General features: G+C 39.1%; 1 protein-coding gene across 3 annotated transcripts in view; it reads left to right on the forward strand.

Annotated features, from left to right (window-relative positions):
* LOC102225530 (gamma-aminobutyric acid receptor subunit alpha-3-like) overlaps positions 1 to 12,385 on the forward strand; it is a 119,988-nt gene that overhangs the window by 84,351 nt on the left and 23,252 nt on the right. For all 3 annotated transcript variants that reach the window (XM_023342212.1, XM_023342214.1, XM_023342213.1), the window contains exons 5-6: positions 3,230 to 3,450; positions 11,829 to 11,911. In XM_023342212.1, coding sequence (XP_023197980.1) covers positions 3,230 to 3,450; positions 11,829 to 11,911 — 304 coding nt within the window. The remainder of the gene's footprint in view (positions 1 to 3,229; positions 3,451 to 11,828; positions 11,912 to 12,385) is intronic.

Below are 12,385 nucleotides of genomic sequence, written 5' to 3' on the forward strand. Positions count from 1 at the left end.
GTTATGTTTTTATGCAGTGACTAAGAAGGTGGGATCATGATACTGCATATAAAGGGAACATATCTGGGAGTCATTATCATACTAAATGAAATTAGGGTTGAAGTTGTGAACAAACAGATGTTACTTCCAAGCTACGCATCATAAAAATGATTAAAAACAAACGTGTTGTTATTGCATTCAGGGCATCTGAGGGTATAAATCATATTCTGTCAGATGAAACCTGGCTGACTCGGCAGCCTATGGATGTATGTAAACATAAAGTGTATATTATTTATCTTCTTTATTTTTTACTTTGCTGGTTTCTAAATGTAAAATCCCCTTCAAATCCCCTTCATAATAAACTGTCATAATCATGTAAGTAGTTTTATTATTACAGTTAGCATAGATATGTAGTTAAATTTAGGAACAAAAGATAGCCAAACCAAACTGGCTCTATATGGTAGTACAATTAACAAATCTCTCTCAGATCTGTGTAATCACAAAATCACCTAAACACAACCTGTCTGACAGCTTGAAGTAGGCTAAACAATTTCCAAAACAAAAATCGAGAACAAATGAGAAAACCGAGCAAAAACATCTCTTAGTGTGGAAAAGGTTACAAAAGCTTTGGGCTTTTAAGATGGCAGTAAACCATAATGAATCCTTATCCTCAAAAGGAGAAGCGTGGAGCAGTGGGGAGCCTTCCCAGGAGTGACCAAGAGTGCAAAAATTACTCACCCAGAACAACTTCTAAAGCTCTCATCTACCTCAGTTAAAGTCAGTGTTCAGATTTCACCAATAAGAAACAGACTGGATGCAAATTGCATCAAAAGGATAGTTTTAAGGTAAAGTACTCTGCTGAGCAAAGAGGACACATCTTGACGATGATGTGGCTGCAGAAAAACCAATAGTGGAAAAAAAAAAACTGGTGTCAACATTCCTCAACAGAGATGAAAAACAAGTATTGCCAGTTGCTGCAAATGCTTGATGTCAATTGTTAGTGCCAAAGGCGGTACAAGCATTTATGAAATTTCACCTTTTTTTTTTTCTTTAATGCATGAAATTATTATTTGTGGTATCTATGTCTGATATAAAAAAAAACAAAGACATCTGTGAAGAGTTAAATGGGTTCTGTAAAACTGTAAACATATTGAGCCGATAAAAAAAGGAAGATTTTTATTTTCTTAAATGCAGCCTAGAACACCGATGTTTATGGGGGCGAATCCATTCCCGATTTTCTTTCCTGTAAAGGAAGAGAAATTTAAAAATTATGGTGGGATAGAAGGCTCCTGCTGTCTCCTCCGTCAAGGGGAAATCAATCACTCAGTCCCTGCAGAACACCAGCTGGCATCTGAACCGGCTGTGCCATTTGGCCCTGTGGAGATTGGCTACATTTTTCCTCATTCCTGCCTTTCAATCTTTAAATTATTTCTCAGTGCTTACAGGAGATTTTTTTTGCCACAGGGGACAAAGCAAATAATGGCCTCATCCTCGTCAGATACATTTATTTTATGTTTATTCACCAGCAGCCATTTCATGAAAAATGAACAACATGAGGATGCCCGTGGTTACAGGAAATTACCTGGTACTGCTGGAAAGTTTTGGTCAAATTGTTCTGTGCAGATCAGAAAACAATCAGGGGTTGGGATTTTTTATAATTTGTATTATTTTATTGTTATCTCAGCCTGTGTTAATTCTTTATTTTCTACGTGGAACATGACTAAACAAACAATAAAGAGCATAGCTTCGTTTCATTTCTGGATTTGTTTGAGTATCTTAGAGATTTGTGTGTTTAGAACAGAATTAAGCCAAAAAATCCAACACAAACAGATGGAAGTAGTGGGGGGGGGAATGTTTGTCATTTTCTTCCTCTTTTGTTTCAGTGGCGCTCTCTGTAGCCCTATTATAAAAAGGCTTCTGATGCAGTCTGTCTGGTTGCACTCTAGGTTGCCATGCCGTCAGGAGGTCATTCAAATCAATTAGCATTGTTTAGAGGAGCCCCTGTTGATGTGTTGAGTGGAAGTGGTACGGCCCTCCTGCTGTGCATGATTACTTCCTGTCGTTAAAGCCATTGAGAAATTAATTTATTAGATTTTTCACCAAGGGGGCAGACGATTACATTCTGTGCGGTGTGAAGTTTGCTTCTGTTGTGAGTAAAATAAAAATAAAAAATGTCCTTGATTGTTAATAATGCATCCTGTTGCATGGGACAGAGAACATTGGACCGATTGTTTCAACAATCGGTCCAAGCTGCACAGCTTTTTATTAGGACACCAAGCCTTTGTAATTATTATGAAATAAATTTACGACTACTGAATTCTTGCAGTTTCTCCTCATAATCTTGTTTTCCATAGAAGCAGCAGTAGAGATATTTTGTTGCACAAGCCTTCAAATAATCAATCAGTTGTTTCTCTTTGTAATATATTTTTCTGCAATATGTCGTTATGAAAGTAAAGTTGATGAAGCAATTTAGTTTTTGCAAATCCAAAACCGTGTTTTAGAGAACTTAATCAGTGTCTAATATTACAGTCCTTATGATATGGTCATTTTATGCAAAGTGAGCACTAAAAAGGCTATTTATTTATGTCTACGTCTATACAATAAACTCAGTTTACATGTACGGCACATCTCAGCAACAAGGCAGTTCAAAGTGCAAAACATTACATCACAGTGGGGACATACAGAGAAGTAAAAAAGTTACCATTCAGACTAGAAATAATCAACGTTCCAGTTGTTATTAATCAAAGGCAAACCCTGAACGAAGGGGGATGATTTAAACAAACTCAGCGTTTCAGCAGTTTTGCTGTTTTCATTCAGGTGATATACTAGTTTTAGTAAAAATGCTAGCAGCTGTCCAATTGACTGTTCTTAATTTCAGAAATGCTCTTGAAGGAAGACTGACTGTGTAAATGTCTTTATGTGTCTCTGAAGGTTCAGAGAGTCCATCACTACACATCTAGTTTCTAGCGTATTCTGTTGGATTAGAGGCAGATGTTTTTACAGATAAGATGTGCCTTTCTTGTTAAAAGAAAAACAGATTGCTATCCCTATATATGCATAATAACCAGCTGAAAGAACTATATTCCACTGAACTCACGATGCCGTAGGCCCAGTCCATTCTAGTCAAAGTGTAATTTAGCCTTAATTGCACTGTGGTTTAACTGGTCCATGTAATTGCGGTAATCGGTTTTATACTCCAGTTCTGTAGACATTTCTCTTAACTATTTTGTTTCCAATGTCCTCCCTGTAGGAGTATACCATTGATGTCTTCTTCCGTCAAAGCTGGAGGGACGAGAGGCTTAAGTTCGACGGTCCAATGCAAGTTTTGCCGCTTAACAACCTACTGGCCAGTAAGATCTGGACGCCCGATACCTTCTTTCACAACGGGAAGAAATCTGTGGCCCACAACATGACAACTCCAAACAAACTACTACGACTAGTTGACAACGGCACGCTTCTCTATACAATGAGGTGAGACTGTGTGTTTAAACATCGGTGTGTGTGTGAAGTTTGATAGATGGATGGAATCGCACCGCCTGTGTTTATAAGCACATCTAGTCTGTGTGTTTATTTTTGAGAATGTTGATTAGGGATGGAGAATATGAACTTACAATTCTCTCAATATTTTCTGGTATTTGTTGCAATGAAGATAAAAAAAAAATCTGTTTTTTTGTTTAAAAATCTATAACTGCATACAGTCAGAGCCACATAAGAGCAAATAATCTCTAAAAATAATTTGTTGTCATAAGTCTATTTGAAAACTGAACTGTAAACCATAAAATCACTTACTACAATTTAAAAACGTAAACAACATCTGATTCCTTGCAATATCTCTATTTATAAAGACCTTGAATAAATGTCCTCATTATCCCTCTGAGCTGCACAATTTATTAATTATGACCATCACAGCAGTATCAGCATGTGTAATACTGCAATCAAGGACATCTTGGAATGAATATTTGGCAGGATGCTTTATTTCAAGGGCCATACATGCAAATATTGTGGCCAATGTTGAATTTGACTTGTTGGATAAACTTTCACTGTCCCTGTTGGCCACAGTTGTGACGATTTGTGGTGACGATGGTGCACCCGAAAGCAGAGCAGCGTTGAGTAGATGATGAATATTTTAATGAAAAACGAAGAACAAAACTTACAAACATCACAGTGAGCCAAAACAGAGCCAAAACAGAAAAGCACAGCAGGGCATTAACATGGAAGTAGGAGGGAGATAACAGGAGGAACCAGCAAGGAGTGACTGAGGAGTTGCATATATACTGGGGAGGTTGGTTACTGAGCAAGGAACAGATGGCTGATTAGAAACGAGCTGCAGATGTGAGGGGAGAGAAAGAGAAAAAATACAAACTGGGTGACTAGGATTAATAAAACTAAAGTAACTAAAGGACTAAACTAAGACAAAGCAAAAACAAAGCTGATCTAATCAAAAAAGACACTAAAGAACACAGAATAATAACAAAATCAAACTCCAAAACAACTCAGGTTCTGACAACTTGATGTATATTTTTATGTAGCTACGACAGTAAAGCTCACAAATAAATGAATTGCATATTTTCAAAATGAAGGAATCATGTCGCCATATTGTTTCTCTGTTTGTGCAACCCTGATGTCATGGCATTAACATAAATTTTGAACAAAACACTACAATATATTTTAAAAAATCAACAAAAGGAGAGAAAAAACACTCACTAGTCAGACTTCTCCAGGGGTATTAGCGCAGAGCAATGTTCCCTGTAAGCTGCACGCCTGCGCAATCTTCTCGCATATTCTCAGAGAAAATGTGTGTAAGTCATAAAATAAAGTCCAGACATCAGTTTTGACTATGGACCAATACAATATTTTTCTGTACTACTTTGCGATCTAACTCAGTGAGTGACAGGTGTCCAGCCAATGATACGATACGGTTCGCTTTCACTATGCAGCCAATCATCGCATGCTATTGTGTGTGTGCCTTGGTCATATGCGCTGTGGCACCATGCAGATTAGCTAGGTAAGAATAGTGCGGCAGAGTTAAGAGAAAGCTAACACCTTATCATGTCTAAGTGAACGGGCAGTGGGACATCCACTCACCAAGCCAAAGTAAAAAAGAAATGCTCTACTTTTGAGATTAAATGGCTGTCGGAGTTTGTGCAAATAGAAGAACAGTACAGTGTACAGTGGAAACCTCATCAGGTGATGGCAGAAATACTGGTGAGATTACTCTTTTTATTAGTGAGCTCTGTGATCACATTGATGCTTGTTTTCAGAGGATGAATTAAAGGAATCGTCTGCATTTGACATTGAAGCATTGAGCTCAGACATGTTGACTATGGACCAGCAGACATTTGTACACTGGCAAAGAAGTATGAGGCCATTCTCCCCCACCCATCCAGACTATGGAGGCCATTAGCAGTCAGTATGCTGAATTCAAGTACATAATGAAGCAAAAACCTAAGCAGGGGTCAGTCAGGACATTCTCAGATATGGTGATGCAGCACTTAGATGTGAGGAGTTAAAGGAGATCTCACAGCTTGTGGATATTTGTTCTACATTTCAAACATCCAGTACTGAATATGAAAGGGGATTTAGCTTAATGAATCATATCAAAACAGCATCCAGAAATCATGGAAATCATCAAAAGTGGCACATTTGGACCAGCTGATGCGCATAAAGTCAAAGCTAGAAGCAGATGGAGCCATCAACCTGGGCAAAGTGTACAACCACTGGAGAAGTGAGAAGGGCAGACGTGAAAAAACTGTGTAATTAAATATTTTACAATAATTTATACTGTATCACAAGCTACAGAACACATTTCATTGTGCAAAATGTCAATGTTTTAATGTGAACAAAAAGTTATGTCTGAAAGGTGTAATGTGTCATTTTTCAGTCTGGCTAAAGCACGTCTCTTACTTATAACATACTACGCATCTCATGAACAGCAATGTTTTTGTTTTTTCATTTTAAGTGGGCCAAATCACTTATATTAAAAGCAAACAAATGAAAATTGCTGATGCAATCTGATTCTTTTAATAAGCCATGCAACTTGCTACGATCCCAGATTTACGACAGATGTAATACTGGTGCGTGGCCACGGTGTGCACATCCGATGAAGCCCACAGTGGTCCTCAGTGTACTCAGGAAGCTTGTGCGTATGATCAGACACATGAAAAAATTAGAGGGAACATTGGCGCAGAGTATCATGGTTTTATTTTTAGCCATTTCGGTTAAAAGTATTTGTAAACTCAGTGTAGTGCAGCCTAATTCAAGCACACGTAGAAGGATGTTGTGTGTGTGTGTGTGTGTGTTTCTCAGAAGCCTCACACACATGGCAACGATAAACATCTGACGCCGCCAGTATTGAGCGGGTGTTGTTTGCAGTGGAAAATGAAGCAGGGAACACCCGTACTGAGTAGAACCGCACCGTACCAGAAAGAATTAATTGATATCATCTAATCCTAGCGTTCAATCTTTGAGTAAACTTTCCATGAGACCATCTAGAAGAAATGGTTCTTATAGTGCTCACTATTATCCCTTTGTTCTCTATTAGGTTTCAGTCTAGATGAAGTGGAGTTTAGTTCTGTGATCTCACATGTGGTGGCTGTTCTGTCAACACCAGCAAAGAAATGTGTGATTTAATTGTGAAAAAAAAACAAGAATCCATATGGTTTCATAATCAAGTGATGAAGCAAAGTTTGATAATATGTTAAAGAAGATAAATTAATTAATCTTATTTTGATGTGAGACACTAGTTCAATTAATAAGAATGAATCAAGACTAACACCCAGAATGCATTCTGTCATTATTTTAATCAAGAGTCAAAGAAAACAATATCACTGTTGAGACTGTCTGCAAATCCAAGAGTAAAGAAAGAAGAGATGCATCACTCTTTAACATTCACCAGTGAGCATGGGACTTCCCATCAGCTCATAACAAAGAAGACACAGTTTTCTCACAACTCCGACTGCACCTGTGTCCTTGGACACAGCAGTTCATCAAGTTCAGAAAAGCAACAATAACTTCTCAGAAAACGTCTGCTATCAGCTTCTGTCAGAACAAGTGAACAAGCCAAAGTTTTGGACTACTTATATTTTTTGCCCTTTTTCTCCATCTCCACTACTGAACAATGAAACAGAAAGAGACTAGCAGAAAATAAAAACTTGCTTCCATGCTAACAATCAGCACCAACAACTGAAGGCTTGAAGAACACACTCACATCTCCGCTCCATCCATTTCCTCTGTTACTTGGCACACTGACAGATAACACCGAACATGAGAGGCAGACATGCAATGGATGAATAGAGAACTGGAAACTCAATGGCCTGGAACATTACTGGTATCCATTTAAAAAAAAATCTTTAGACTTTTTCTACTTTTCTCTATTAACCATTTAAAGCCTTGTGCTGCATTCAGGTTCACAGTAAAGTATAAATTAAATTAACTTCAAAAATTCCTAAGCATTATATATTCTACTATGGCCAGCTTTTAACAATAACATTAATATAAATAGATTAGCATGCAATCTGTGTTTATGCAAATAAGTGAAAAACGCTCTGATACTTTTTAATCATATTGTAGTTTTTTCACACACTTAGCTTTGTAAAGTATTTTTTGTTGTTGTTGTTCAAAAAAAGAAAACAAAACATGTTTTATAGTAGAGTAGGATACAAATCATTTCCCAAATAAAGTCTAAAAAATCTACACACCCCTGGAGAAACTTAGAGTTACATAACATTTCCAAACTTTCTCCAACGGGAAATTGAAATGTGTCTAATGTGTTTTGATTAAAAAAACAAAACAAACAAAAAAAAAAACTTTCTGGGTTGATATAAAAAGTAAACAAATATAAAATCGGCAGTGGTGTGGCTGCATGAGTTTGCACACACTTAGGTACTGTATAACATTGTTCTTATTGTCTTTAGTATCTAAGTTGTCCTCGAGTGTACTGAAAGGAAATAAAATGACATAACAATGAGAAAAGTTGATTTTTTTTTTCTCAGAATGGAATGAAACTGTAAAGGTCGAATACATGTCAGATTTAATATCACATTATGGAAGTGGCACATACTGGATTTTTTTTGGATAGATTGATATTGGTCGCATTTGTGCAAAAATGCACAAAAAAACAGCGGATTTGGTTTGCATTTCCCTGCTGAGTGATGGTAACCTATCTGTGCTAAACTACTGCTAAATCACACAATTTCCACCGGGGCTCCTCATATTGCTCATCACTGGATTTTGTTGGTGCAGATCGGTTTGTCAGATAATGACACTTGGATTTTGTTGTTTATACACTCAGAGAGGATTTACCTGCTGCAACCCAAACCCAACAGAGCCCATACGCATCGCAAATCCCCGTTTAACCCCAGTGTGTAACACACCACAGTAGAGACTCGTATCACTTTTTGCTCACAGCGCAGGTACAGTATTAGGCTTTAGAATGCAAATCCATCTTATATGAAATGTGGAGTGCTTTGACTTGGCACTCGGTGTTGATTGGCACTTCTCACTAGACAACCGCTTAAATCCAGTTAATCAGCACGTCTGCAGCGGCTCAGAAGGCCTCGGCTTTGCTGGCTTGCGTCGTTATTTTGAATGGAGGGGAGCTGCTATTGTCTGCCAGAGCTGCTGCTGCGGTCTTATTTTTCGGAGAGCATTTATCACTCACTGTCAGCTCGCAACAGTACAACTCCAGCTGTGGTTTTTCTACAACAACTTTGTCCCTGAGAGTGAATGTGAATTTATGAATAAATTAAATCGTCTTCATTAACACAAACGCGCGCGATTGCGGTTAAAATAAATTAATAAATGAGATGTAAATGAGTGGCAATGAACTAAATTCGGCATCTTATGAATACCAACATGACTTACATAGGAACACTGTGTTGCAAATGCGATCATGCAGCTTTTTAACATTTTGTCATGTTACGCACACTCCAGTGTATTTTATTCTGATTTTTTGTAATAGACCAACACAAGTTTCTTCCCATGTGGAAATTTTGAGTTGCATTCAAACCCCATTAATCAATTTTTAAAGCCACCCTCTTTCTTTCCAATTGTAGCAGCAAGTGCATAAGGGTTTGCCTTCACATGTCAGTAAAATAGCAGGTTCTGTCGGATTGAAGAGAGGGTGTCTGCACAGCCGCCTTTCTCTGGTCTTTCCATGCATTCTCAGTTGGAGTTAGGTCTGAACTTTGACTGAGCCACTCCCCTTTGATCTAAACCATCTTGTTGCAGCTCTGCTTGCATGTGCGGGGATATTGAAGCTCTTCTGCAATCTCAAGTCTTTTGCAGTCTCAACTCTTTATGTCCTAAATTTCAAATCTCCGCCTGGATATTCTTGCTTATTTTAATTGTACGCAGTTCTTTAAATGTCCTGTGAGTACATATATATTTGCCCATTTTTCCATAGCAACTGGAACTTTCAATATCTAGCAAGTTATTTTCACAATTTACCGTCTATTAAAAGAGCGCCCCTCAGATTAATTTCACTCCCTGCTACGGCGGGAGTGAAATTACCATAATAACCCAATATTGGCTGGAAAGCGCAACGTCTCCCCTTTTCAGAAACCATTGAAATTTTTCAGATAGCGCAAAGTGTGGCGGAATTATTACGGTACAACAAATTTGGCTGGATCACCAGCGATCCATTTGGTCTGGAAGGGTTAAACAGTTTTGTCTAAGGATTTACTGTACCTGTATGGTGCATTAGACCGTTGCACCATGCTGCATTATTATAGTCATGGACAGACGCACCAAAGGGAAGGCCTGGGCGGAGGTGGCAGAGCAATGTTCCACTATTGCCCCTGCCTCTGTGTCCCTGTCTGTTCAGCTGGAACTGGTGGTGCTGGGATTATCCTGGGAACTGTGGCAGTTTCCCCAGTGGAGGGGCTTGGGCCACATTTCAGCATGATGGGTTCTTGGCTGGCCACCTACGGTTCTCTGGGCTTTGTCAGGCTAACAGTGGGTCACAGAGACCGGACTGAGCTCTGTTGGGCATCCCTGCCCCTTCCAGGGGCGACCTCACATGGAGGGATTGCTCTTGTCTGATGAGGTAAATGTGAAAATATTCAAGGGTGACGAATACCTCCGCAAGGCACCGAATTAGACGTCCGAGAGGTACTTTGTTGAATTTCAGTACACCAATGACCCAAAGAGTCCCAGCCGTAAACTCACTGCTGCATAGCTGCACAAGCAAGATTACTAAAACAAAAATGTAAAATGTGGAAAATGCAAGTGAGTGGTCTGTCTGATTTATCCAACAAATTGTACAGAAGAATATTCCTACACTGTTAAAAGAGTCAATCCGCCTTGACTGTCATGATTAATTACAGAGGATTTATGCACTGAAGGGCATTGTGTTGTGCATGTTTGTGTTCTCTGAATTTAATTTTAAGGTTTGAGACAAGCACACCCAGACGTTCATTAGATGTGCTGTACTTGAAACCTTGAAAAAAGTTAAAACCAGACATTAGCAGTAGCTGTACACTGTTACGTTTTGCTTGAGGAGCAGCTGTGATCTCAATGAGTCTCTCTGAGCGCGCTGGGGCTGTTCCTTTTAGTACCTTTGCGTGAAGTTATGTTTCACAGAGATCTCGCTTCTTTGTTTGCGATCAAAGTAACTCTGGCGTTGCCACCACCTTTGTTTCTGGGAGAATTTGAGTTGTGATCAGGCGCAGGATGAATGACATCAATTAGACGCTGATGTAAGAGCTGGGCGATATGCAATGGTGCGATTCTTTCTTTTGATTTGTGCTCTGTCGAGTTAATTTGAGGGTAGTTATTGAGACGCTTATCAGTGAGCGAGGTAGTGCCAGATAGCAACCAGCGGGGTGAGAGGAAAATTGAGGCCACAGGGTTGTTGTTAAGACAACATGGGGATCTAATGAGAAACATAAAGTTTGCAGTAAAGGTGGAAGTTCTTTATCTCAGGCCACAATGAACTTCACGTGTGGAACGATGTGCCGCAGTAAACCCACCAAATTACTCTAACCTTCTCATTGCCTGACTTGTTTTATTAAGTTCCACAAAGAAATTAACAATTCATCTGTTCACGTATAAAAATTAAACAAGCAAAACAATTCGCACTGAATCCTTACAGTGCAAAACGTTTCCTCTGCAACAGTACCAGCATGGTTAAGGAATAAGAAATGTGCTTAAACGCAGCATTTACTCACACTGTAATTTTTTACAGTCCTTTTCCTTTTTTTCTCAAGTAACCCAATCCTGAGTTGATGTATGGACTGCAAATGCTGTAACTCAGTTAGAATAACCTAATTCTGGGTCCATTTATGGGCAACTCAGTCAGCTGAGGAATGGTTTTATGAGTCTCTGAATCACTTGGATTTGATTTGTGATTAAACATTCATGAATAAGACAATATGAGCTGTTTCTCTGTTTGCTTAGGGGGCATTTTTGTAGCTCGGACATTCAAAACGCTCCTCTTTCGGCTGAGGGACTTAATGCCACAATATCTGTCTATCCGAAAAGTGAAACCTCTCGTGACGCACAGTGGGGAAAAGAAGTATTTGATTATGTTCATTTAATATGTCGTGGAAGAGAGGGCTGAAACCCCAGTGAGTGAAAACCTGGTCAAGAATTACAGGAAACAACAAATTGTGAACTAATTATTAAAAGACAATCAAACCCTGTTTATTATTATTTGTATGTCTAGATACTGCGTCTCAATGCAAATTCCAGATCTCTCCACTCTTTGCAAGTAGAGAAATTGCAATATCGGCATTGTATCAAACACTTACTTTCCCCACTGCATTTGCAGCCGTGGGCTTCCACTCTTTTTGCAGGGTTTGCCGCATCCACCCTGCCGTTAGGTGTATAACGTGTCTCTGCTCTTTCAGGTTGACCATCCATGCAGAGTGCCCCATGCACCTGGAGGACTTCCCGATGGATGCACACGCCTGTCCTTTGAAGTTTGGAAGTTGTAAGTCAGTCCCACGTGTTCGAGTCCAGAGCTCTGTGGAGAAAAAAAATCACACCAAACAGACAAAAGTTATTGTCCTCAGGAGATATTGATTACCTCTTGCTCTTCAGAACAGTTTGCATAACAAACTACTTCGAGCCACTATTGTTTGTAATGAAAGATATGCTGTGAGGAGCTGGAAAAATACCCATGTATTTAACCCAGCCGCTGCAGAGCCAAAGGTTTACTACATAAGGACCGAGATTTAAACACCATTAAAGAGGGAATATTACTCTAATGCATAATAGAGTTAAAGTGCCTGGGCAAACATTAGCCAAGCAGCAAGCAGCTTATTCCAGATATATCTTTACCATAGAACAGATGTCAAGCTTTATTGTAGTTCAGCACAGCAATAGAAGAGGTAGATTAATGTTAACGCACACTCCGGGCACTGGTCTGCAGGTGAAAACCTGTTCAGATCACCGTCTGGCAGCG

This window comes from Xiphophorus maculatus, chromosome 11 (genome assembly GCF_002775205.1).
Source record: "Xiphophorus maculatus strain JP 163 A chromosome 11, X_maculatus-5.0-male, whole genome shotgun sequence".
Classification (NCBI taxonomy): Eukaryota; Metazoa; Chordata; class Actinopteri; order Cyprinodontiformes; family Poeciliidae; genus Xiphophorus; species Xiphophorus maculatus.